Genomic DNA, 27,581 nt, shown 5'->3' with positions numbered 1-27,581 from the left:
CTCGAGGACATGGACAGGTTGCTGGGGAGGTTGCATGCAACTACATGTTTATTGGACCCCTGTCCTTCCTGGCTAGTGCTGGCTGCTCAGGAAGTGACATGAGGCTGGCTCCAGGGATTATAAATGCTTCTTTGGTTGAAGGGGTTTTCCCCGCCGCCTTGAAAGAGGCGGTGGTGAGACCTCTCCTGAAGAAGCCTTCCCAGGACCCAGCTATTTTTGGAAACTACCGTCCAGTCTCCAACCTTCGCTTTGTGGCAAAGGTTGTAGAGAGTGTGGTTGCGTGGCAGCTCCCCCGGCACCTGGAGGAAGCTGTCTATCTAGACCCGTTCCAGTCCGGCTTCCGACCCGGTTACAGCACGGAGACGGCTTTGGTCGCGTTGGTGGATGACCTCTGAAGGGCCAGGGACAGGGGTTGTTCCTCTGCCTTGGTCCTATTAGATCTCTCAGCAGCTTTTGATACCATCGACCATGGTATCTTGCTGCGCCGTTTGGAGGGATTGGGAGTGGGAGGCACCGTTTATCGGTGGTTCTCCTCCTATCTCTCCGACGATCGAGACGGTGTTGACAGGGGCAGAGGTCGTCCAGGCGCCTCACTTGTGGGTGCCTCAGGGTCGATTCTCTCGCCTACCCTGTTCAACATCTATATGAAGCCGCTGGGTGAGGTCATCAGTGGTTTCGGGGTGAGTTATCATCTGTACGCTGATGATACTCAGCTGTACTTTTCCACCCCAGACCACCCCAACGAAGCGGTCGAAGTGCTGTCCCGGTGCCTGGAAGCTGTACGGGTCTGGATGGGGAGAAACAGACTCAGGCTCAATCCCTCCAAGACGGAGTGGCTGTGGATGCCGGCACCCCGGTACAGTCAGCTGCATCCGCCGCTGGCTGTTGAAGCAGTTAGTGGCCCCAAAGGAGATGGTTCGCAACTTGGGCGTCCTCCTGGATGGACAGCTGTCCTTTGATGAACATCTGGCGGCCGTCTCCAGGAGGGCCTTTTACCAAGTCCGCTTGGTCCGCCAGTTGCGTCCCTTCCTTGACCGGGATGCCTTATGCACAGTCACTCACGCTCTGGTTACGTCTCGGTTGGATTACTGCAATGCTCTCTACATGGGGCTGCCTTTGAGGTGCACCCGGAGGCTGCAGTTAGTCCAGAATGCGGCTGCGCGAGTAGTAATGGGAGCCGCTCGTGGCTCCCACGTAACACCACTGCTCCGTAGTCTGCACTGGCTTCCTGTGGTCTTTCGGGTGCGCTTCAAGATTTTGGTTACCATTTTTAAAGCGCTCCATGGCTTAGGACCCGGGTACTTACGAGACCGCCTGCTGTTACCCTATGCCTCCCACCGACCCGTACGCTCTCATAGAGAGGGTCTCCTCAGGGTGCCGTCCGCCAAACAGTGTCGGCTGGCGGCCCCCTGGGGTAGGGCCTTCTCTGTGGGAGCATCGATGCTCTGGAATGAACTCCCCCCTGGCCTACGTCAAGTGCCTGATCTTCGGACCTTCCGTCGTGAGCTAAAAACATACTTATTTATTCAAGTGGGACTGGCATAATAGTTTGATTTTAAATTGGGGTTTTATTAATATTTTTAAATATTTTAAATTTAATTTTAATTATTAGCCGTTTTTGTAATTTTGATATGTTTTAATTTGTTTTAATTGTACATATTTTGTATTTTATCTCCGGCTGTACACCGCCCTGAGTCCTTCGGGAGAAGGGCGGTATAAAAATTCAATAAATAAATAAAATAAATTTAAAAAAAATAAATACGTACCACAAACCACCACAAAAATCAGAAAAAACAAACTACCCATTTCAATAAAAAAGCTCCAATCCAAAAAAAAATCCCTTTGGCAAAAAAACAAAACTTGGCTATGTAGCCAACTTTAAAAACTGCTACAAAAATATATGCCACCAAATAAAGAGTGAATTACCACATCAAACAAGAAGAAGACCTTATGTACAAAAATCCAATCGCGCTTTCTATAATTTTGTAAACAACAAATTTAAAGACTCGAGATCCATCCCACCCTTAAAAGGATCTAACGGTAAAGAATGTAATGATGAAACAGTTAAAGCAAACCTCTTTAACACATTCTTCGGCTCAGTCTTTGTTAACAGTAATGGCTCATACCCAAAATTCCCCAGTCGTACCAACAATGATTACAACGATCTAACACAAATAGATTTCACAGAAGATAATGTTGAAAAGGCCCCTTGCAGACTGAAACCATCTCTATCTATTGGATCTGATGGTCTATGTCTATACTTCCTAAAAAAGCTTTCCACTGTTATAGCAAAACCTCTAAGCATAATCTTTGAAAAATCTTTCAGGACCAGCTCCCTTCCCAAACTATGGTCACTAGCCATGGTCATTCCTGTCTTCAGAAAAAGGAGACCCCAGCCTAGTTGAAAATTACAGACCAATTTGTTTATGCTGCGTCACCTGCAAAGTAATGGAATCAATCATCAACCAATCCATCACCCTCCATCTTGAAACAAACAACCTACTCTCTAATAAACAATTTGGTTTCAGAAAAAAAATTATCCTGTAATTTACAACTTCTTCACTACAAAAACATATGGACTACAAATCTTGATCAGGGCAAAGCAATAGATGCAATTTACATAGACTTCTGTAAAGTTTTTGACTCAGTGGTACAGGACAAACTTGTTCTAAAACTAAAATCCTACAGCATCTCTGGACCCATCCATAATTGGATAACAGCGTTCCTGTCAAACAGACAACAAGTGGTCAAAATAGGCAGTGCCCTATCAAATCCCGCTCCTGTCAATAGTGGTGTCCCCCAAGGCAGTGTTCTAGGACAAGCACTCTTCATATTATACATTAACAACCTCTGTGACCATATTATAAGTAATTGTGTTCTCCTTGCCGATGATGTTAAACTATTTAACACTACCAACAATGCGGCTATCCTTCAAAAAGACCTTGACTTTGTGTCGGAATGGTCAAAAATTTGGCAACTCCAAATCTCAACCAGCAAATAATAATAATAATAATAATAATAATAATAATAATAATAATAATAATAATAATAATAATAATAATAATAATAATAATAATAATAATAATAATTTAATTTGTATACTGCCCTTCTCCCGAAGGACTCAGGGCGGTGCACAGCCAAAATAAAAACAAAAACTACATATACAATAATAAAACAACCCATAAAAAACTTATTCAATTGGCCTTAAATAAAATATCTCCCTATAAAATTACAAAAATTAAAACCCATAAAATCAATTTAAAATATTAAAAATTAAACATTCAAGCCAGTCCAGCAACATGAAATAAATAAGTTTTAAGTTCGCGGTGAAAGTCCTGAGGTCAGGTAATTGTCGAAGTCCAGGGGGAAGTTCGTTCCACAGGGTAGGAGCTTCCACAGAGAAGGCCCTCCCCCTGGGGGCCGCCAGTTGACATTGCTTGGCTGACGGCACCCTAAGGAGTCCCTCTCTGTGAGAACGCACCGGTCGTTGGGAGATAGACGATGGCAGTAGGCGGTCCCGTAGATATCCCAGTCCTAAGCCATGGAGCGCTTTAAAGGTAGTAACCAACACCTTGAAGCGCACCCGGAAGACAACAGGCAGCCAGTGCAGTCTGCGCATGATAGGTGTTACATGGGAGCTTCGAACTGCTCCCTCAAAAACCTGCGCAGCCGCATTCTGGACTAACTGGAGTCTCCGGGTGCTCTTCAAGGGGAGCCTCATGTAGAGAGCATTGCAATAGTCCAAGCGAGAGGTAAGGAGAGCATGAGTGACCGTGCATAGGGCATCCCAGTCCAGGAAGGGACGCAACTGGCGGATCAGGCGAACCTGATAAAAAGCTCTCCTGGAGACGGCTGTCAAATGGTCTTCAAAAGACAGCCATCCATCCAGGAGCACGCCCAAGTTGCGCACCCTCTCCATCGGGGCCAATGACTCGCCCTCAACAGACAGCCGCAACTGCAGCTGACTGTACCGGGGTGCCGGCATCCACAGCCACTCCACCTTGGAGGGATTAAGCTTGAGCCTGTTCCTCCCCATCCAGATCCGTACGGCTTCCAAACACCGGGACAGTACTTCGATAGCTTCGTTGGGGTGGCCTGGGGTGGAAAAGTACAGCTGCGTGTCATCAGCGTACAGTTGGTATCTCACCCCAAAACCACTGATGATCTCACCCAGCGGCTTCATATAGATGTTAAACAGGAGAGGCAAGAGAATCGACCCTTGCGGCACCCCACACATGAGGCGCCTCGGAGTCGATCTCTGCCCCCCTGTCAACACCGTCTGCGTCCGGTCAGAGAGGTAGGAGGAGAACCACCGATAAACGGTGCCTCCCACTCCCAGACCCTCCAACCGGTGCAGCAAGATACCATGGTCGATGGTATCAAAAGCCGCTGAGAGGTCTAATAGGACCAGGGCAGAGGAATAACCCTTATCCCTGGCCCTCCAGAGATCATCCACCAACACGACCAAAGCTGTCTCCGTACTGTATCCAGGCCGAAAGCCTGACTGGAACGGGTCTAGATAGACAGTTTCATCCAGGTACTGGGGTAGCTAACATGCCACCGCACTCTCAACAACCTTCGCCGTAAAGCGAAGATTGGAGACTGGACGATAATTTCCTAAAACAGCTGGGTCCAGGGAAGGCTTCTTGAGGAGAGGTCTCACCACCACCTCTTTCAAGGCAGCAGGAAAGACCCCCTCCTGCAAAGAAGCATTTGTAATCCCCCGGAGCCAGCCTCGTGTCACCTCCTGTGTGGCCAGCACCAACCAGGAGGGGCACGGTCCAGTAAACATGTGGTGGCATTCAGCCTTCCCAGCAACCTGTCCATGTCCTTGGGAGTCACAGGGTCAAAATTATCCTAAACGGTCTCAACAAGACGGGTCTCGAAACTCTCGCCTGGATCTACCCAATTTTGATCCAGTCCGTCCCGCAGCTGAACGATTTTATCGTATAAATAATTGTTAAACTCCTCGGCACGTCCCTGTAATGGGTCCTCCCGCCCCTCCTGTTGAAGGAGAGAGCGGGTCACCCAAAACAGGGCGGCCGGGCGGTTATCTGCCGACGCAGTGAGGGAGGAAACGTAGGAACGCTTCGCATCCCTCAATGCCACTAGGTAGGTCCTACTATAGGACCTAACTAGTGTCCGGTCAGACTCAGAATGGCTGGATCTCCAGGCACTCTCTAGGCGTCTTCTCCGGCGTTTCATCTCCTTCAGCTCCTCGGAAAACCAAGGAGCTGGTTGAGACCGACGCCGGGTCAGAGGCCGCAAAGGCACGACACGGTCCAAAGCTCCAGCTGCGGCCTGTTCCCAGGCCGCGACTAGTTCTTCAGTCGTGCCGTGGGCCAAATTCTCGGGAAACGGCCCAAGCTCCGTCAGGAACCTCTCTGGGTCCATCAGGCGCCTGGGACGGAACCAACGTATTGGTTCCATCTCCCTGCGGTGGTGGGTAGCGGTCAAAAAGTCCAGACGAAGGAGAAAATGATCTGACCATGACAAAGGTTCGACAGCTAAATCATTTGAAATCAGATCATTCAACCACTGGCCAGAGATAAAAATCAAGTCTAGGGTGCCTCCCCCGATGTGGGTAGGGCCATCAACTAATTGAGTCAGGTCCATGGCCGTCATGGAAACCATGAACTCCCGAGCAGTCGAGGATGCCGCGCCAGTTGATGGCAGATTGAAATCCCCCATGACCAATAGTCTAGGGGTCTCAACTGCCAATCCAGCCAGTGCTCTTACACATTGGAAAAAAGAATCAGAACACTAAATACAAGCTTGATGGACATTACCTTGTAGATGACCTTCACTCCAACACCTTGGAGTTTTCATATCAAATGATCTAAGTGCCAAAGCCCACTGCAACTACATGCAGCTCGCCTGTCTGGAACCCACACCTCATTTCAGACATTAATACAATTGAACGTGTCCAGAAATATTTTACAAGACGAGTTCTCCACTCCTCTGATCACAACAAAATACCTTATGCCACCAGACTTGAAATCCTGGGTTTAGAACTCCGCCGCCTTTGGCATGACCTGAGTATAACTCATAAAATCATCCGCTACAATGTCCTTCCTGTCGAAGATTACTTCAGCTTCAATCGCAACAATACACGAGCACACAATAGATTTAAACTTAATGTTTAAATCTATTTAAACATTAAGTTTAAATATTGTTTAAATATTTAAATACTTAATATTTAAATATTAAGTTTAAACATTGATTGTAAAAAATATGACTTCAGTAACAGAGTTGTTAATGCCTGGAATGCACTATCTGACTCTGTGGTCTCTTCCCAAAATCCCCAAAGCTTTAACCAAAGACTATCTACTATTGACCTCACCCCATTCCTAAGAGGTCTGTAAGGGCATGCATAAGAGCACCAGCGTGCCTACCGTTCATGTCATAATGTTCCCTTTGATTGTATCCAATTCCTATGGTTATTTCATGCTTATATACTGTTATACTTATATACTGTTGTGTTTGACAAATAAATAAAATAAATAAAATAAAATAAACTCTTCACAATCAACTGGATACAATCTTCAGGTAGTCTCCATCAAACGCAGGCAAAAGTCCTTGAATACGGAATATTGTTAATGACTAACTTTACCGCTCCAACAACCCCCTCCAAACTTCCCCAGCTAAAATATCTGGCAGTTAGGAAGCAAAAAAGAAAATTGTCTTCCAAAACTGACAGATAGTTTGCGAATTAGGAGAAGAAGTGTCAGGCTGCCTCTGATTATATTTAGGAAAGAATACACCTTGACTTCATTTGTAAATAAAGAAAAGTACTTTTACTAAATACATCCGGACAACAGCCGTGTAAAGTTGGATCTGAGACAGAATATGGCTAACATCCCATATCCCCTCGTTAGTCCCTCCTTCCCACAAAAGGTCAGGCAGGTCTGGTCCAATGCCAGCTCCTTCTCGCCCCCCGTGGTAATCTTCTTCCGAAGGTCTCCGGCAGCTTCTTATCTCAGGAATGCAGGGTACGTTGGAAAGTCTGCCGTTTCTACTGATTCAAACATTTGCTGCCCCCTCCCCTCCTTTTATGTCAGATGACACTCTTAAAGGGCCCTCTTCTGTTAATCTGAATAGGATAGTATACATCTTAGGTTCATGGCTATCTTACATTAACATACTGACATAGCACTCTAGCTACTGAAAACAAATTGCACACATATAAGACAAATAGAGTGAAGCTTGGAGTGGAGGCCGACACAGAGGCTTGACTTATGTAGGGACTCTGAAGAAAAATAAAGCTGAAATTCCTCCTTCATTTCTTCTGCATTGAAGGAAAGCTATTGGCATTTCCTTCCTATACACTTACAAAAGAAATAGCCCTCTTTGTTCTGAAGAAAAATTGTATAGTATGTTTAGTATCCTTGATGCATCATAATGAATATACCGATCCCGATAGTAACAAACCTGAAATTATTGCTTACTACAACAGTAATTGTAACTAATAAAGGAGGTGTTGGACCAAAAGTGTGCCATATATTCTAGCACAGCAGTCACCAACTAGTAGTCCATGGACCACTGGTGGTCTGCAAGAAAATATTGGTGCTCCACAGAAAAATTATTTGCATTTTTTATATTGCACTAAATCAGGGGTCCTCAAACTGTAGCCCCTGGGATGGATACGTGCAATGAACGTTTGTGTTGCTGCAGAGAGTCTCCCCTTCAGGGTCTTCTTGTGTAGGTTGAGGGCGACAGAAATTCCAACTTGGGGTCTGCTTCAGCCTCCTGGTGCGAGGCTTTGGGTGAAGGCTGGAGGAAACCAACGCTAGTGGCAAAGAACTGGAAGGCCTCATTCCAGTGGGACTGTATCATGTCCTGAAACTGGCTGACCAGCCCGCTGAGCCTCTAGGTGCCTGTACCTGGCCTTGCACTCCTGCAGGTCTTTCCTCTGTTTGGAAAGCCTATGCTCTTAGTCCTCAGTGAGGTGCTTGTGCTGAGCCTCCTTCTCGGCCAGATCCAATTTGAACTGAGCTGTTTTGCAAACTCTTTCTCTTAGTGGCTGCTTAGCTCCAACAACTACTTCCTGTTGGAGCCCTAAGGAGCCCAGGCGGGCAGATGAGGAGTAACAAATAGAGGCTGGCAAGGCGCCCCTCAACGTGAGTGACATTCAGTTGGCCATGCCCACCCAGTCACATGACCACCTTGCCACTCCCCCATAGCTGGCCATTAGGCGGATCATATTAGTAGTCCACAGGATTTAAAATTATGAATTTAGTGGTCCCTGAAGTCCGAAAGTTTGGGGACCCCTGCTTTAGGGAGACTGCTAAAAGCCTGGGATCAAAAGCGGTTACCCGTCCATGAAAAAGAAACATCACACCAATTATGCAGGAGATGGATTTTGATCAGGGTTGAAGCAGGAAAACCTATTTGGTTAAATAAAGGTACTTAAAAGAAAAGGAAAAATATAGTAACATTGATCTTTCTTCCCTTCTAGATTTTTGCTTTTCCTAATTTAGATTGAGATTTATGAAATAGATTTATAGATATAGATTTATGATTTAGATTAACTGAGATTAAGAATGAACAGGGTGTGTAAACCTGAGAGTTCTGTTTTCCCTTTCTTTTCTTTTCTTTTCTTTTCTTTTTTCTTTCCCTTGTTTTTGTGTGTCCTTGAGGTAAATGTAACTTTTAAATGTCTCTAATCCCTAGAGACAAGAATTTTAAATTCTGTTAAAAAAAGTTAAAATAAACCATAAAAAGAAAAACCTTAGTTTGCCTGGCCAGTAAAATAGGGTGAAGAGAACTGTGTTCCTCTTTTTCTTCCCTCTCTGTACTTTTAAAAACACCCCAAGATTGCCAGGAGGGAATGTTTAAGCTCATTTAGAGGAAAAGTTTTATTTGTGCATTTTCTGTATGTGTTGTAATTGGGTTTTATCTGTCTATTCTTTTCCTGAAATATGAGATATGTCCATCCAAAGGAGCCTCATGAACTCAAGTTTGCTTGTGCAGGGAAATAACCTTGTTCTTATTAAGTTACTTTTATTATCCTGTCAGTAATCAATAAAACTACTATGAAACTAATCCTGGAACATACTATAAGCATTTTCTAATTTCTAAAATAATGTGGTCTATTTTAAAACAAATGTGAAAGATAGATTCTCTGTGCCCCTTACAAATTGTACACATTAAAATACTTAACTTATAAAATTATTTGGAACTGTCAGCATTTTCAAGCTGCCCAGCATTCTCAAACTGCTAGTCCTTAAGGCCTCTTTAATATGTGCTTTACAAAATTTATGTTGCATTTGTTCAGTTTCAGATGTGTCACCCTTTGTCTTTTCTTGTTCTCTTTCATCCCCAGACATTTTTGCCTTATTACCAGAATCCAGCTCCTCTTTTTTCTCATCTGTGGTATTCCCATTTTGTTGTGATTGGTTTATCTGTTTCTTTAACAACTACAATATTAATGTCTCTTCAAACCCTGCCTGCAAGCTATCACCCCTCTCCATCTTTCCATGACTTACCCTCTGTTCTCCTTTCCTGTCAGACCAATAATGCCTCTTCTGGGAGGGTCACCCACAAAGCAGGGAGCTAGACTTGGTCTCATATATTTCAGCCCTGCATACACAGTGCACTCTGGTCACATTGCCTAAGAGGTCTGCCCTGTACTCATCCATGTATTTCCAAACTTGAGTCAGGAAGAATACCAACTGCTTCACATCTCCATTGAACTTATTCCCAGCCCAGGTGATCAGCATTTCTCCCTACCTTGGAGGGTGGCTTCTGTTGCTGCTGTTGGTGCTGGTGGAATGGGAGCAGGTTGAATAACTGCCACAACTGGGTGCTGGAGCTGGCCAATCAGGAAGGTCGCAAAGCCTGAATTCCAGGAACTTCTTGAAGTTGATTGCCTGCTTGAGTCTTGTGGCTTGGGGGTCTCTCTCAGCTAGTGCTAGTTCAAACAAAGCCATGGGGGTGATGGGCTTTGGTTCTAGCCCCTCAGGTGAAAGATAGTTCTGGAGGGGTTTCCTCCAGCTCTTTGTCTCCCGATCCACAGGGACCACTGGGGTCTGGCCCCCTCCAGCAAGAGTTCTTGCCACCTTTTAGGAACTCTGGGTGGAGGCATTTATCTCTCCTCTGAGGTCATCAGCTGAGCACTGACCTCAAATTGGCTGCTCCGGGTTTCCAGTTGAGTTCCCAGGTTTCCAGTTTTTCCTTCCAACCAGGGGTTCTCTCTGCTGGTCCCTGGCTTCAAGGCAGCCTTTCCCCAATTCTCCATCTCCTCTTGTTCCCCTTCAGGAACAGATATGGCTTGCACAGCCCCAGTAATTGCTATCTCTAGGTGGAATGTTACCGCAGTTCTGGTTTAATATCACACCTGCCCCAACTTTATTTCTTCAATAAAGAAAGATCCTCAACTTCATTTGTGCAAAAGATATTTTTTTTTACTAAAAGTCAAGTGGTTACAGTGTAGCAAAATGAGGTCTAAAGTTTTGTGCACAAGAGTTTTTCAGTTAACTTTCCTTTGTCCATTCCTCTCCCCCTCCCCTGTTATCTCCCAATTGTTCAATTACATTAAAAGAAATTGTTTTGGTAACAACTCTGCAATGAAGGGCTATGTCAGGGTTCCAAGTAACACCCCCAATGAAAGAAGACTCTGGGCTTGAAGTTCCTCAAAGTTCCATTTTATTAGAGATGTCATATTGGCACATCTGGGAAAACCCGAATCAGAAAGCTTCCATGTTTTTTCCCACCCAAAGGAAAGTCCCAAGTCCCTGCCCAACACCCACATGTCCATCACATGGTGTAATCAAAGCACCATCCCAATTGGAGATGTCTCCCAGTTGGGATGGCAAGATGTCCTTGATTCTCTGAGAAAGGAATGTTATTATGACTATATATCACAATCTCCCCTCCCATTTTACCACAGTAGTAAATGTGGCAGGCCACCCCCCTCATCAGAAGATCATGCCCTACAATGAGAATAATACAGAGGGTTACTCCAAAGGCCTAATCACCTCTCCCCCCCCGGGGGGGGGGCTTTGGCTTATCAGGGTATTTATCATGGAATTGTTTTACTAGTCTGTCTGCTTTCAAATCCTAACCCAAGTAGCTTCAGACAAAGGGTACCCCTTCCAATGTACTAAATATTACAATTGACCTCTATACAATCTGGAATCTAAGCTCTTTTTTACTTCGTAATGGGTTTCCCCTTGCACCACCATAGGCTTGTGGGGTGGTTGAGGCTGCAGTTTTAATCTGGACCCTATGGCTGGCTTCAGCAGATTGCAGTGAAAAATGGGATGCACTTTCCTTAGAATGCAAGGGAGGTTAAATTGAACTGTCACTGGGTTAATTACTTTCACTATTGGGAATGGATCTAAAGATTTAGGTCCTAGCTTCTTACAAGGCAGCTTTAGTCTTATGTATTTGGTTGGGAGCAGGAAGACTCAGGGAAGACGATGGGATGGAGAAGAGAGGGGACAAGACCGTAGGAGCCTGTTGTGTGGTCCTGGAGAGCCTGCAGGTCCCCTCAGATACCCAATGAGTGGCAGAGGTGGTGGCAGAGGTTGTGCATCAGGTGGGTGCCTGGCCCAAAGTCCACACCAAAGAGCCTGTAACCGGGAATCTGTATCAGGCAGAGGAAGACTTTGGCAACTGATGCTCATTCCAGGTGCCAGTGAGGGACCATCCAGTGACATTGACAAGGGAATCAAGGACAACAATCCTTGAATGGAGGGTGAGGGGACCACTGGACCTGAATGACTCCCGAGACTGGAGATACCAGACCGCAGTATGCAACCAGACCTTGGAGGAGTTGCCGGGAAGGTTCGACTAGCTAAGCCTTGGCAACTTGGAGTGATTGCACCAGCCTGAATATAATCAGATGATCCTGAACCAGCCAACTTTGATATTTCCTCCCCAGTGGTACCAGTCCACCACTGTAGCAACCTGGCTGGCCAGCCCTACACTGCTTCACCCAGCGAATTGAGCTCAGGACTGCATCCTCTCAAGCGGGACCAATCTACCTTCAAAGCACCCAGGGCGACTAGCCCTCCACTGATTCCTTCAGCACAGTCGAGCCCAAGACCACGGATGTTCTGTTTCCCTCTCCCAATACTCCCAACAAAAAGTCAGTCAAAGGCCTTCGTTTCAAGTTTATTTACATTTGGCTGGATTCCTTCTGGCACAGAGATGTTCTGGCCATGTCTACCACGCACCTACCAAGTCTCTGGAGATAACTAGGAAATTATAAATAAGGCCAGAGTTACGAATATATTCTTCCCTCCATTGAAACAGTTTGCCCGCACAAATTCACTGCTTTGTCCAAGACAAAAAGCCAGGAAGTTCCGCCTCCTGCTTTATAGTCCCTGTGGGTGTCACTCCGTGACTCATCATTCTTTGACTTTGTCCCAACGCCTCCTCTGCTGCACGCGCCGGTCACGTCTGTGCAGTCTTGCATCAAGCCAAGATTTTTCTTGGGGCGTTGCCAAATCAGAAGAAGGCCTGGGGAATCAGGCCTTGCCAGCCCCTCCTCCTCCTCCTGGGTGGGTGCCAGGGAGGGAGAGGGCCCAGGGGAAGCAGGCCTTGCCAGTTCCTCCTCCTCACTCTCTGAATCATCCTCCTCCAGGAGTCCGAGTCCGTGAACCTGGGTCACAACAACAGCGGAGCCCACCGAGACACCAAACAGCAGCTAGCTGACCTGGGCAGCCCCAACTTCCACAGGGTTGGCAGGTGCCACCCGGCTGGGCCTACCACCTGGGGCATGGATGGGTCCAAGCCCAGTGGAGCCCTGTCCCAGTGCCAGTGCAGCCTCCACCGTCAGCCCAGCCTGTCGCTCTGCCACAGTTCAAAGCTACTTTCAATGGAGACCAGACAAGCTGGCATTCTATCTGAACTGGGTGTGGGCCCACATTGATGAATACGGAGATGACTACCCCAGTGATCACGTGATAATTTGGGCAATCACTAACAACCTAACGGAAGAAGTGGCTGAGTAGGTGACCCAACTGCACAAAGAGGACATGCCAAACTTGGTAAACATCAATGTTTTCCTGCAGAAGCTGAGGGCCAGATTCAAGGACAAATCTGAAGCCCAGGAAGCTGAGGAGGAGATCAAGGGAGTCAAGCAAAGGGGCCACCCAGCCAAAGAGTATGTACAAGAATTCAGGAGAATTGCTGGTAAGTAGCTGGCCCAAGTAGCTCCTAGTTTTAAAGAAGGGCTTGGACAAGGAGCTGCTCCATACCTGCATCTGCCGAGGGGGTCTCCAACTAAATCCACAAGTGGTACTGGATGGCAGTGGCCATGGACCTCGATCTCCACCAGCACAAGGAGGGAGGCTTGAATGATAAATCCACAAGCCAAACTGAACAGCAACAACTCGGCCAGTGATCCAGTCCCCACCAAGTGGAAAAGCAGCACAATGCTTAAGTGCTTCTGATGTGGCCACCAATTTAGCTGAGTGCCTGTCTCCAGCTCCCATCCCACAAGCAAAGACCTCAGAGTCAACCAAGCTGAAAAAACTGACCAAGCTGAAAATATGCCTGTCAAGCTTTTGAGGTCCCCCCTCCCCTCAGTGGGGAAGAGGGAACTCCGGTCCTGGAAGTTGCCAGCAGCTTATGACAGCAATGACAACAGCAAGGATGACATGATGGTAAGTGAAACCATCCATCCATTGGTCATTCAGCTGAGGCTAGTAGTACCTAAGACAGAGCACAGGGGGAAATAGAAGCAATCATAGACAGGGGCTGTACCTGTTGTCTGATCAGTCTGCCCACAGTCCTGAAGCTAAGAATCAGGACGAAGCCCCTAGTCAACCCCATACACTTTGAACAAGTCAATGGATGCTTAATAGGGGCAGTCCTTGCCACACCCCTCACTGAACCCGTAAGGGTAGAGATGGGCTGGCACTGAGAGCTGATCCAGTTCATAGTGGTGCCAAAAATGACCATGTGACTGACTGTTTGGTGAAGGGAGAAAACTTTTGCTTTTAATTAGTTGAAAACCTCAGGAACATTCAAAGTCAGTTTTTACCAGCCTGTGCCAACATGATATATCCAAATAAAACTATTCTTTGAGGAATCTACCTGCCTCAAGAGTTATGTTTGCTATGCGTCTATTATTTGGAATCCTGACAGTGTAAGCAAGAAAGCATCAAAATCATGCAATTCATCAGCCTCCTCATTGTACAGAGTAACTGCCCAGGCAGCTGCCTCACCCTCCATGATGCAACATACTTTTATTTATTTATTTATTTATTTATTTATTTATTTATTTATTTATTTATTTATTTATTTATTTATTTATTTATTTATTTATTTATTTATTTATTCGTATTTGTATACCGCCCTATCTCCCGAAGGACTCAGGGCGGTTCACAGGCAAATAAAAACATTTATGTACAAATTAAGATAACCATTAAAAAACTTATTCTAAAAGCCAAATTATTAAAAAATAATATAAATATTAAAACCAATTTAAAACCCCTATAAATTTAAAATCTAGTCCAGTCCTGCACAGATGAATAAATATGTTTTAAGCTCGCGACGGAAGGTTCGGAGGTCCGGAAGTTGACGGAGTCCTGGGGGGAGTCCGTTCCAGAGGGTGGGAGCCCCCACAGAGAAGGCCCTTCCCCTGGGCGTCGCCAGACGGCACTGCCTAGCTGACGGCACCCTGAGGAGTCCCTCTCTGTGAGAGCGCACGGGTCGGTGAGAGGCATTCGGTAGCAGTAGGCGGTCCCGTAAGTAACCCGGCCCTATGCCATGGAGCGCTTTAAAGGTGGTTACCAAAACCTTGAAGTGCACCCGGAAGGCCACAGGTAGCCAGTGCAGCCTGCGCAGGATAGGTGTATAACCTATAACCCGCGCAGCCGCATTCTGAACTAACTGCAGTCTCCGGATGCCCTTCAAGGGGAGCCCCATGTAGAGAGCTTGGGCCCACTTCTCATATTCTTCTATAAAGTCCCACACTTGATTGAGAAAGAATCCTAATTGGAGAACCCGGAAGCATTGCGGCCAGACAGACGGGGAAGAGCGAGCTCCGCCCAGCTTTACAAATTCCCCGGGACGACAAACAGCTGTTTGATGGGTCTTTGGACCAGAACTGTCCTGTAGGGATGGGAAAGAAGGAGAGGCACCTCAGATGACCAAGAGGAACCAGCAAGTTCCTCTGTCAGAGGAAAGCTCTTCCACTCAATGGCGGTGGCAGTGGCTACAGCAGCCATCATTAAGCTGTGGCAACCAGACCAAGATTTTGAGCAGGATCAGTGATTTGGATAGAATGTTGAAGTCAAGTGAGTGAACACCAACTCATAAGAAAATACTTTATTTGACATTTGCATATATATATATATATATGTTCAAATCACCAGGACCGGATGGATTATACCCTAAGGTTCTGAAGGAACTGGCAGACGTGATCTCAGAACCACTGAACTATATCTTTCAAAGATCCTGGAGCACAAGGGAACTGCCAGAGGACTGGAAAAGAGCTGATGTAGTTCCCATCTTCAAAAAGGAAAAAAAACAGATCCAGGAAACTACAGACCTATGAGCCTGACCTCAATACCGGGGAAGATTCTGGAAAAGATAATCAAGCAACGAATCACCGAACACCTAGAAGCAAACAAAGTAATAACCAAAAGCCAACATGGGTTTGTCAAAAACAGATCATGCCAGACTAATCTTATTGCATTCTTTGACAAAATGACAAAATTAGTAGACCAGAGGAATGCTGTCGATATAATTTACTTGGACTTCAGTAAAGCATTTGATAAAGTAGACCATAACCTACTACTAGATAAAGTAGAAAAATGTGGTTTAGACAGCACCACCACCAGATGGATTCGTAGCTGGCTGACCAACCGCACTCAACGTGTAGTCCTCAACGGAACTACATCCACATGGAGGGAAGTATGCAGTGGAGTACCCCAAGGCTCTGTTTTAGGCCCAGTACTCTTCAACATCTTCATCAATGACTTGGACGAGGGGATAGATGGGGAACTCATCAAATTTGCAGATGACACCAAGCTGGCAGGAATAGCCAACACTTGATAGGCTCAAGTTACAGAAAGATCTTGACAGACTTGAACATTGGGCGCTATCTAACAAAATGAAATTCAACAGTGAAAAAAGTAAGGTTCTACATTTAGGCAAAAAAACCAAAATGCACAGGTACCGTATATGTGGTACCTTGCTCAATAGTAGTACCTGTGAGAGGGATCTTGGAGTCCTAGTGGATAAACATTTAGATATGAGCCAGCAGTGTGCAGCAACTGCTAAAAAAGCCAACACAGTTCTGGGCTGCATAAACAGAGGGATAGAATCAAGATCACGTGAAGTGTTAGTGCCACTTTATAATGCCTTGGTAAGGCCACACTTGGAATATTGCATCCAGTTTTGGTCATACGATGTAAAAAGATGTTGAGACTCTAGAAAGAGTGCAGAGAAGAGCAACAAAGATGATTAGGGGACTGGAGGCTAAAACATATGAAGAACGGTTGCAGGAACTGGGTATGTCTAGTTTAATAAAAAGAAGGACTAGGGGAGACATGATAGCAGTGTTCCAATATCTCGGGTTGCCACAAAGAAGAGGGAGTCAGGCTGTTCTCCAAAGCACCTGAGGGTAGAACAAGAAGCAATGGGTGGAAACTGATCAAAGAAAGAAGCAACTTAGAACTAAGGAGAAATTTCTTGACAGTTAGAACAATTAATAAGTGGAACGACTTGCCTGCAGAAGTTGTGAATGCTCCACCACTGGAAATTTTTAAGAAACTGTTGGATAACCATCTGACTGAGATGGTGTAGGGTTTCCTGCCTGGGCAGGGGGTTAATATATATATATATAAACTAACACAATCCTTGGTTGTATAAACAGAGGCATAGAATCAAAATCACATGAAGTATTAGTACCACTTTATAAAACCTTGGTAAGATCACATCTGGAATACTGCATCCAGTTTTGGTTACCACATTACAAAAAAGATGTTGTGACTTGAGAAAAAGTGCAAAGAAGGGCAACTAAGGTGATTAAAGGCCTGGAGGCTAAAACATATGAAAAACGGTTTTAGGATTTGGGTTTGGCTAGTCTAGAGCAGGGGTTTGCAACCTTAAACATTCAGCCATTTGGACCTGTTTCCCACAGAAAAGAAAACAGCAGGAGCCAATAATTTAACTGGGTGTGACTGGGTGTGCGTGGCAACTTGACATCACTCAGTCCCACCCAGTCACGATTCCCAGCCACGCCTACCCAGTCGGTCATTAGGCATATATACCAATCAAGAGTGTCTTTTTTCCTTCTAACACAAGTTCAATAGCGATATATTTCCCTTGGATATCTGCTTCAATTAATTTGGCTGGTATATCTTTTCTCAAATATACCACTATACCATTTTTCTCATCCAAAGCTGAAGCAACAAAGTGTTTACCTAATTTTGAGTTTATTAGGTATTTTTGATCTGATAGTTTAATATGTGTCTCTTGTAAACAAATCACATCATTTTTAAATTGTCTCAAATAATGAAATATTTTTATTCTTTTCTGCACTGAAAAATCTTGGAGTTTTCATATCAAATGATCTAAGTGCCAAAGCCCACTGTAACTACATCGCAAAAAAGGCCTTAAAAGTTGTAAACCTAATCTTGCGTTTTCTTCTCCAAAAACACTACACTACTAACCAGAGCATATAAAACATTTGCTAGACCAATTCTTGAATATAGCTCGACTGTTTGGAACCCATACCACATTTCAGACATCAATACAATTGAACGTGTCCAGAAATATTTTACAAGAAGAGTTCTCCGCTCCTCCGAATACAGCAAAATACCTTATGCCACCAAACTTGAAATCCTGGGTTTAGAAAATTTAGAACTACGCCGCCTTCGACATGACCTGAGTTTAACTCATAGAATCATCTATTACAATGTCCTTCTCCTGTCGAAAACTACTTCAGCTTCAATTGCAACAATACACAAGCACACAATAGATTTAAGCTCAATGTTAACCACTCCAATCTTGATTGTAGAAAATATGACTTCTGTAACAGAGTTGTTAATGCTTGGAATACACTACCTGACTCTGTGGTCTCTTCCCAAAATCCCCAAAGCTTCAACCAAAAACTATCTACCATTGACCTCACCCCATTCCTAAGAGGTCTGTAAGGGGCGTGCATAAGAGCACAAACGTGCCTACCGTTCCTGTCCTATTGTTTCCTTTCATTATATCCAATTAATATAGTTATTACATACTCATACTCATATTCATATATTGTATAATTATTTCATGCTTATGCTTATGTATACTGTGTGACAAAATAAATAAATAAATTAAATAAATAAATAAAATCTCCCAGTATATCTTGTATTATTTTGCTTTAGTTACACAAATTAATGGACATGTTAAGGTGTTTCTGTGTCTTAGAACATATTTCAAAGTACATTGTAGAGAAAGAACAATATGTATATATTCCTCATTCAAAAAATGTTACTGGAAGATACAAAAATTTAAAAGAATTTGAACATAAGCATTCATTGCATATGGGGGAAGGGTGTTTTTGTTTTTGTCTTCCTACTGCTAAACACTTTTTTTTTAATGGAATTGGGCTGCTACAGCCATAGTGTATTCACAGTGCTATATTCCTTCAGTATGCAACTGATGACTTCTTTCTATTCTGTTGCAGAATTACATGGTGATGGTTGTTTAAACTATGGCCCAGTTCTATTATAAGAGAAGCATCAATGCCCCTTACAGAGATCGCATCCCTCTTCGCATTGTACGAGCAGAATCTGAACTCTCCCCTGCTGAGAAAGCCTATTTGAATGCTGTAGAAAAAGGAGATTATGCCAGTGTGAAGCAAGTCTTGGAAGAAGCAGAAATTTATTTCAAGATTAATATTAATTGCATTGATCCTCTTGGAAGAACAGCTCTTCTCATCGCAATAGAAAATGAAAACTTGGAGTTCATAGAGTTGCTCTTGAGTTTTAATGTCTATGTTGGAGATGCTCTGTTACATGCCATAAGGAAAGAGGTGGTTGGTGCAGTTGAGCTACTCCTCAATCACAAGAAACCCAGTGGGGAAAAACAGGTATCTGGGGAAGCTACCAGTTTATGAGTGAGCTTTCACTCCTGTCAACTATTCCAAAGAAATATCTAATAGAATCAGTAGATCTTAGCCTAAGATCAAGTGTGTGTGAATCAGTAGGCTTGATTGTGACAGTAATTCATGAAGGTTGAAAATGTGGAGCATGCATATTCAGTACTATTTTATTTTGTTGCTTCTTTTCTTGATAATTATTTCCTTAAATTCATAACCCCCCAATGTGACTAAATAAATCATCTGACTACAGAGAGAAGCATGTAAAGAAAGAAATAATGTAAAAATTATGGCATGTGCCAAAAAATATTTTTTTTACACAAATCCTTAAATCTTTGCCAGTAAAAATAATGAACACGATTATTTGGCAGAATATTATAGTTTCCTCAGAATGAGGGGTGAACGCCCCAGAGTCCTGAATCTCTTCCTTTTAAAAAAATATATATTCTTGCTACAGCTGACAAGACCTATAACTCTCTTCTTTCCTATTATTTCAGCCACTAACTTAGATGTTGGGGGAAATCTCAAAAAAGAAACTATATATTAAATCACATTCCAAAAGCCAATTTCAGTATCATTGTTAGCATCTATTCATTCAGTTTTACATCCCAAATTCTGTTCATTTTAACCTCTGATACAAGGACCTCTGTGATAAAGGTGCAAAACATTTTCCTTGGAATGAATGAAGAAATTGGGCAGTAAAATTATTGTAGTCACTATATACTAAATATATGTACATATATGTTGAATTAGTCCATCTCTGAACCTCTAGTTGTCCTTTAAAAAAGCTAAATAGGGTTGGACTGTTTAGCACTTGAATGGGACACCACTAGGAAATCCCAGGGCAAGAGACTAGCATCAAAATATGCATTTTACCAAATAAAATATTGGCAAATCATCTTTGTAGCATCATTATAAGAAAAAGAGGCCAGATATACCCATTCTCAACTTAGTGTGTATACACCATGCATTCACTGCATATTCTCATATAACTTTAAAACCTGACTTTAAAGAAAATTGTTCTTCCCAAGTTAGCTTAATCAGAATCCGAATAGAGCTGGAAGGGACCTTAGAGGTCTTCTACTCCAACCCCCTGTTCAAGCAAAAGATCTTATACAGGGGTGAAATGTAAAATTTGTTACTACTGGCTTGGTGGTGGTGGAGGGTAATGTGACCCGTTTAAAGGGTTCTGACGATCACAACTGAGTTGCCTGATTCCCAGAATCCTTTAAAAGCATTTTTTTCTACAACCTCTTCGGCCGAAGAGGTTGAGAAAAAATGCTTTAAAAGGTTCAGACGATCCCAGCTGAGCTTCACGATCATCAGAGGCTTTTTTTAACTTTTAAAAGCATTTTTTCAGCCAAAGAAAAAATGCTTTTAAAAGTTAAAAAAAAAAAACCCTCTGATGATTGCGTGGCTCAGCTGGGCATGCCGTGGGGGCAGGGATTTTTGCTACCAGTTCTCCGAACCAGCCGCCGCCATCACTACTGGATCAGGTGATCCGGTCTGAACCAGGAGCATTTTACCCCTGATCTTATACCATTTCAAACAAGTGACTGCCCAATCTCTTCTTAAAAACCTCCAGTGATAAAGCACCCACAACATCTGAAGGCAAATTGTTGCAATGATTCATTGTCCTCACTGTTAGGAAGTTTCTCCTCAATTCCAGGTTGCTTCTCTCCTTAGATTAGTTTCCATTCATTGTTTCTTGTCCTGCTCTCTAGTGCTTTAGAAATTAAATTAACCTGCTCCTATTTGTGACAGCCTAAATCATAATTGAGTTTCCTCTCTAATCTGCAACACATTATTTTCTTCTTCCATATATCAGTTTTATTTCTGCTGTCTTCTGACTAAATTATCACTATGTTCTGATTGAGGAAGCCAGAGCAGAAAGGAAGAAGAAAGCTACAGGTCTTGATGACTGCAGCAGGAACCAACAGCAGTAGGGGGAGAAAAGTTAAAATTAAGGCAAGGAGGTAGATCTGGGATTGCATTATTCTAAACAATATGGATAAAATTACATATAATGCCAAATCATTGTTTTATTCTGGCTAGTAGGCAAACTCAATTTAGTGAAGTTATGTAAAAAGAAACTATGGTTTGTTGCAACCATAAATGAAAATTCTTGTCTCTGCTTTTTGTGTGTAATAATGAAAGTAAGAAATACACAGAACTGTACAAGAGATTTGATTTGAAACATTTTCTGAATATACTGAAGCTAAGGGCAAAGCGGCAGACCATCCTCTGAAGAATGTCAGTCAGTCACTGCTTATTGCTCCCCATGTCTGCTTCTAGCATTGCATACATTCATTGGAAAAGAAAAAGATGCTTCCCATTTTAACAGGTGTAACAGCTTCTCCCCCCCCCCCAGTACATTCTTTCATATAGTTTACCTAAAATTTCCCCTTACACATATGTGCTAGTCATTCCTGACTCTAGGCTCATCTCCATTTCAAAGCCGAAGAGCCAGTGCTGTCTGAATACGTCTCCATGGTCATGTGGCTGGCATGACTAAACGCCAAAGGCACACGGAATGCTGTTACCTTCCCACCAAAGTTGGCCCCTATTTTTCTACTTTTTATGTGCTTTCAAACTGCTAGGTTGGCAGAAGCTGGGACAAATAATGGGAGCTCACACCATTATGCAGCACTAGAGATTCAAACTGCTGAACTGCCGACCTTTCGATCAACAAGCTCAGCATCTTAGCCACTGAGCCACCGTGTCCTATGATTCTTCTATATATTCCATATACTCTAGTCCTTGAATTTCTCACATATTTTTGAATGTATTTGATTGGTGGCTGCAGTTGGCAAATAGCTTCATGATTGACATATCAGTATTGATGATGAAGTTAATTTTCTCTACAAACTTAGTAATTTTTTATACTTGTTGGTTTTCAGTTTGGTATTATAACATTGAAATACATACCTCCCGATTTGGCTGGAAAAAATATGGACCAGGAAACTAGAAAACAAAAAAAGTATGTTCATCTAGAGCAGTGATGGCTAACCTTTTCTGGACCGATGCACATGCACACTCTAACCCCCAAAATGCAATATGCATGCAGATCTGTGAATGCACCCCACTCCTGTGCATGCACCCCAACCCCATTCATGCGCCCTGCCCCACACATGTGTGCCCTGCCCCGTATGTGCCCTGCCCCTGTGCATGCATACACACACACACACCCTGTGCAGGCTCACGCAGGTCCCCACATGGCCCTGCCCTCTGCATGCGCGGCAGAGACCTAAAGACCAGCTGGCCGATGGGAGGCACACATACATGCATGGCAGAGCTGAACTGGTGTGACGGCTCACGTGCCATAGGTTCGCCAGCATGGATCTATAGTGTAAACAAAACAGAAGAAACTTTGTTTCCAAGTAATGCTCAAGATTTGGGGTAACCGAGAATTTGCAATGCAATAATCCACAATATTTTGCAGTCAGAGATGCAAATGGAAGAGGTATTGTCTGTGTCTTGTGTGTTCACAGTCTCAAGAAACAGATGCTTCTGTTAACAATGTCTATTTGCATGTTGCAAGCTGTGTATATGCAGATAATCGATTCTTAAATTAAGTTATGGAGGCTCTCTATATTTGAACTGTGAAAGCAGTAGAACAGCATTGTTCCTCTTCCATAGTCATAGAATTGAGTGACTACTACACTTCCCCATTGATAGCTTGTTGGAAGCAAGCAGTGAATGTCACAAATGGTAATCATGTGACCACAGGGTGCTGCATCCACCATAATTGTGCACTGACTGCCAAGCACCTGAATCGCAATCACAGGATTGCAGATGCCATGACTGTCACAATTCCAAGATATCTCCTTGATCAGCATAAATCTTCTGGTCGTAACTTTGAACAGTTTATTTATTTATTTTATTTATTTATTTTATTTTGTCACAACATCATACAAAAAGATTATATAGTATATAAACATATAAACATATATAGGAAGAAGAAAAGAAAAACAATAGGACAGGAACGGTAGGCACGTTTGTGCGCTTATGCACAAACTATGGTCCTCTTAGGAATGGGGTGAGGTCAATAGTAGAAAGTTTTTGGTTAAAGCTTTTAGGATTATGGGAAGAGACCACAGAGTCAGGTAAAGTATTCCAAGCACTGATGATTCTGTTGCAGAAGTCATATTTTCTGCAATCTAATTAAAGCGGTTAACATTAAGTTTAAATCTATTGGTTGCCCTTGTATTATTGCAATTAAAGCTGAAGTAGTCTTTGACAGGAAGGACATTACAATAGATGATTCTGTGAGTTAAACTTAGGTCTTGTCGAAGGCGACGGAGTTTCAAGTTTTCTAAACCTAGGATTTCAAGTCTGGTGGGATAAGGTATTTTGTTGTTTTCAGAGGAATGGAGAACTCTTCTTGTAAAATATTTCTGGACACATTCAATTGTATTGATGTCAGAGATGTGGTGAGGGTTCCAAACAGGTGAGCTGTATTCTAGAATTGGTCTAGCAAATGTTTTATATGCTCTGGTTAGTAGTGTGGTGTTTTGGAAAAGAATCTACGCAAAATTAGGTTTACAACTCTTAGAGCTTTTTTTTGCTATGTAATTGCAGTGGGCTTTGGCACTTAGATCATTTGACATGAAAACTCCAAGGTCTTTAACGGGATGGGGGTCGTCTGTAAGGTAATGTCCATCTAGTATGTACTTAGTTTTGGGTTCTTTTTTCCTATATGTAAGACTGAGCATTTGCTGGTTGAAATTTGGAGCTGCCAATTTTTAGACCAAGCGGTTAGATGGTCAAGGTCGTTTTGAATGATAGAAGTGTTGTCTGTGGTGTTAAATAGTTTGACATCATCAGCAAAGAGAACACAATTACTTGAGATATGGTCACAAAGATCATTAATGTATAGTATAAAGAGTGTTGGTCCAAGGACGCTGCCTTGAGGAACACCACTCTTGACAGGAACAGGATTTGATAAAGCATTGCCAATTTTGACCACTTGTTGTCTGTTAGACAGAAAAGCAGATATCCATTTGTGGAGGGGTCCTGAGATGCCATAGGATGTTAGTTTAAGGAGAATTAAGCAAGAATTACCTTTATTTAGATGTATTAAAAATGTTTTGTTATACATTTCATACAGATGTTCTCTTTGTTAGAAGAAAGATAAAATCAAATTAGGAAAGCATTTTAAATTTTTCAGCCTCACTGAAAAAAAGACACGATGGCTGCAGGCTTCATGCAGTGAAAATTACCTACTTCTGGCTCTGCTCCGCCTCTTGAACACTCCACTGCTGCCCTCTTCTATGCACCCCATTGCCTGCTGCGCCACTCCACTTAGACTTGCCCAGGCAAGTCCCTCTGGCACAGTGACAGCAGACAATGGGGTGCACCGGCATAGCCGGCGCATAAAAGAGGGCAGTGGTGATCTACCTGTCTACCTGTCATTCCAAGAAACGGACTTCCGGTTGGCTCCAGAACTGAATAGGGGATTCCTGTTAGGACCTTTATGGCTCTTTGAATGTTTAAGGTTGCCAACCCCTGCCCTAGAAGATAGGCTCAAGATCCAGATAGATCTTGACAGACTTGAATATAGGGTCCTATCTTACAAATGAAATTCAATGTAGAGAACAGTAAAGTCCTACACTTAGGCAAGAAAAACCAAAAGTACACATATAGACTGGGTGAAACCAGGCTTAATAGCAGTAACTGTGAGAGGGATCTTGGAGTCTTAGTGGACAACCAGCTAAATGTGTGCAGCCAACAGTGTGCAGCCAACACTGCACAACAGTGTGCAGCTGCAGCCAAAAAAGCCAATGCTTTTTTGGAAGTTTTGGAAGGCAATTTTCTTTTTGCTTTTTAACTGCCACTTAAATTGCCATTAACAGAGGTATACAGTCAAGCTCAATGAGGTACTAATACCACTCTATAAAGCCTTAGTAAGACCACCCCTAGAGTACTGCATCCAGGTTTGGTTGCTACATTACAAAAAAGATATTGAGACTCTAGAAAAAGTGCAGAGAAGAGCAACCACGATGATTAGGGGACTGGAGACTAAAACATATGAAGAATGGTTACAGGAATTGGGCATGGCTAGTCTAGTGAAGAGAAGAGAAGAGAAGAGAAGAGAAGAGAAGAGAAGAGAAGAGAAGAGAAGGACCAGGGGAGACATGATAGCAATGTTCCAATATTTGAGGGGCTGCCACAGAGAGGAAGGGGTCAAGGTATTTTCTGAAGCACCTGAAGGCCAGACAAGGAATAATGGATGGAAACTGAACAAGGAGAGATTCAACCTAGAAATAAGGAGAAATTTTCTGACAGTGAGAACAAGCAACCAATGGAACAGCTTGCCTTTGGAAGTTGAACTGAACTGCATCTTATTGGCTAGGACCCAATACTCAAGGTTCTATTTTCCAAGTATTGGCTATTGTGGTAGCGCAGGGGGTCGGATGTGTCATCTGGAGGGTTCGGCCCGCTGAGGGAGGAGTTGAGGCGAGGCTGGCCCTCTTTTAGACCCCTTTTTTCTGACATCAAGGCCCAGATTGACTGTAACACCAAGGCCGTACGGACTGACTTGGAGGAGAATGGCTTGTCATCTGGACCTGGGAAAGTGGGGCCGTTTGGGTTTGGGGGTAGAATAACGGCCCCACGGAATCCTGGAAGTCCATGGTCCATCTCGCCAGCCAGGAAGTCTAGTCTTGCTGCAATGACATTTTGCCATCTTGACCGGCTTGGATGGACTGCTGACTGTACTGTATTTTTATTGATGCGAAGATTTTCAACTGGACCTTCTTGCCCTCGAGATTCCCTCTCGCAGGTCTGGCCTCCACACTATCGAGGGCACATCTCGAGGACGGGTTTTGGAACCCCGAGTTGGCATCTGAAATCTAGGAGGCTTAGGGATTTTAATGAATTGTTTTAATCGTTTTACCAGGGAGTTTTAAGGGAATTTTAAGGGGAGGAAACTGACGGGTTTGGTTCTGGGGGTGGATGGGCCCGTCAGGAAGGGGCTAGGTCCACCATGTGTTGTGGTAACTTAATAGGTCCTGGGGTTATGGCGAGGTGTCGTTCCAGTTTGTCAGGGTCGAGCTATTACTACGGTAAGTGGGAGAGGCAGATATGACGGAAGGGGGCCACATCAGGTTTGAGGCTCGCCCTCGCTGTTCTGACGATTAGTGCTCCGGCCCCAGAAATTTCCCGTGACCCGAGTGGCCAGGATAATCGGGACCTGGGCCTCCCGCTGATGTTATGTAATGCCAGGTCCATGGTTAATAAAGCCCCTGATTTCAGATCTTATTCAGGAAGGGACCGGACGTTATGGGCGTTACGGAGACCTGGTTGGGCACCAAGGGGGTTCCCCTAGTGGACATGTGCCCACCAGGCTTCCGAGCATTCCATCAGCCGAGGGCCCAGGGTAGGGGTGGAGGGGTGGCGGTTATCATCAAGGAGAGTCTGGAGCCGAGGGAGACCACTGTGCCTCAGATAGCTGGGTGTGAATCCCTCTTCGTGAAGTGGGGTCGTAGAACTCAGGTGGGCTTGTTGATCACGTACATGGCTCCTTGCTGCGTGACTACAGCCTGCCTGAGCTGTTGGAGTTGCTGGCGGGTTGGCGGTTGAGACCCCAGACTGCTGGTCATGGGGATTTCAATTTGCCATCAGCGGCGTAGCATCCTCGACAGCTCAGGAGTTCATGGCTTCCATGACGGCCATGGACCTGATTCAGTTAATTGACGGCCCTACCCACGTCGGGGGAGGTACCCTAGACCTGATTTTTATCTCTGGCCAGTGGTTTAATGATCTGGTTTTAAATGACCTTTGTCATGGTCAGATCATTTTCTCCTTCGTCTAGACTTTCTGACCGCTACCCACCATCGCAGGGAGACGGAACCAATGCGTTGGTTCCGTCCCAGGCGCCTGATGGACCCGGAGAGGTTCCTGACGGAGCTTGGGCGTTTCCGAACACCTGTCCCACGACTCAACTGAAGAGCTAGTTGCGGCCTGGGAGCGGGCGCGGCTGGAGCTTTGGACCGTGTCGTGCCTTTGCGGCCTCTGACCCGGCGTCGGTCTCAACCAGCTCCTTGGTTCTCCGAGGAGCTGAGGAGATGAGGCGCCGGAGAAGACGCCTAGAGAGTGCCTGGAGATCCAGTCGCTCTGAGGCTGACCGGACACTAGTTAGGTCTTATAGTAGGACCTACCTAGTGGCAATAAGGTTGCGTTCCTCGTTCCTCCCTCATTGCGTCGGCAGATAACGCCCGGCCGCCCTGTTTCGGTGACCCGCCGCTCCTCCAACAGGAGGCGGAGGACCCTACAGGCGTGCCGAGGAGTTTAACGGTTATCTATACGACAAAATCGTTCAGCTTCGGGACGGATTGGATCAAAATTGGGTAGATCCAGGCGAGGGTTCCGAGGCCCGTCTTGTTGAGGTGGTTTGGGATGACTTTGATCCTGTGACTCCCGAGGACATGGATAGGTTGCTGGGCAGGCTGAACGCCACCACATGTTTACTGGATCCGTGCCTCCTGGTTAGTACTGGCTACTCAGGAGGTGACACGAGGCTGGCTCA

At 44.4% G+C, this 27,581-nt stretch overlaps 1 protein-coding gene across 1 annotated transcript in view; it reads left to right on the top strand.

The window, feature by feature from the left end:
* The window catches only part of TRPC4 (transient receptor potential cation channel subfamily C member 4), a 471,854-nt gene that overhangs the window by 130,068 nt on the left and 314,205 nt on the right, over nt 1–27,581 (top strand). Inside the window, exon 3 of the mRNA XM_058166773.1 lies at nt 18,638–19,042. Within this exon, the coding sequence (XP_058022756.1) occupies nt 18,665–19,042 (378 nt within the window). The 5' untranslated portion in view covers nt 18,638–18,664. The remainder of the gene's footprint in view (nt 1–18,637; nt 19,043–27,581) is intronic.

Source organism: Ahaetulla prasina, chromosome 2, assembly GCF_028640845.1.
Source record: "Ahaetulla prasina isolate Xishuangbanna chromosome 2, ASM2864084v1, whole genome shotgun sequence".
NCBI classification, from domain to species: Eukaryota; Metazoa; Chordata; class Lepidosauria; order Squamata; family Colubridae; genus Ahaetulla; species Ahaetulla prasina.
Note: the sequence above shows the minus strand (reverse complement) of the source record. Positions and strands in the feature narration are given on the sequence as shown.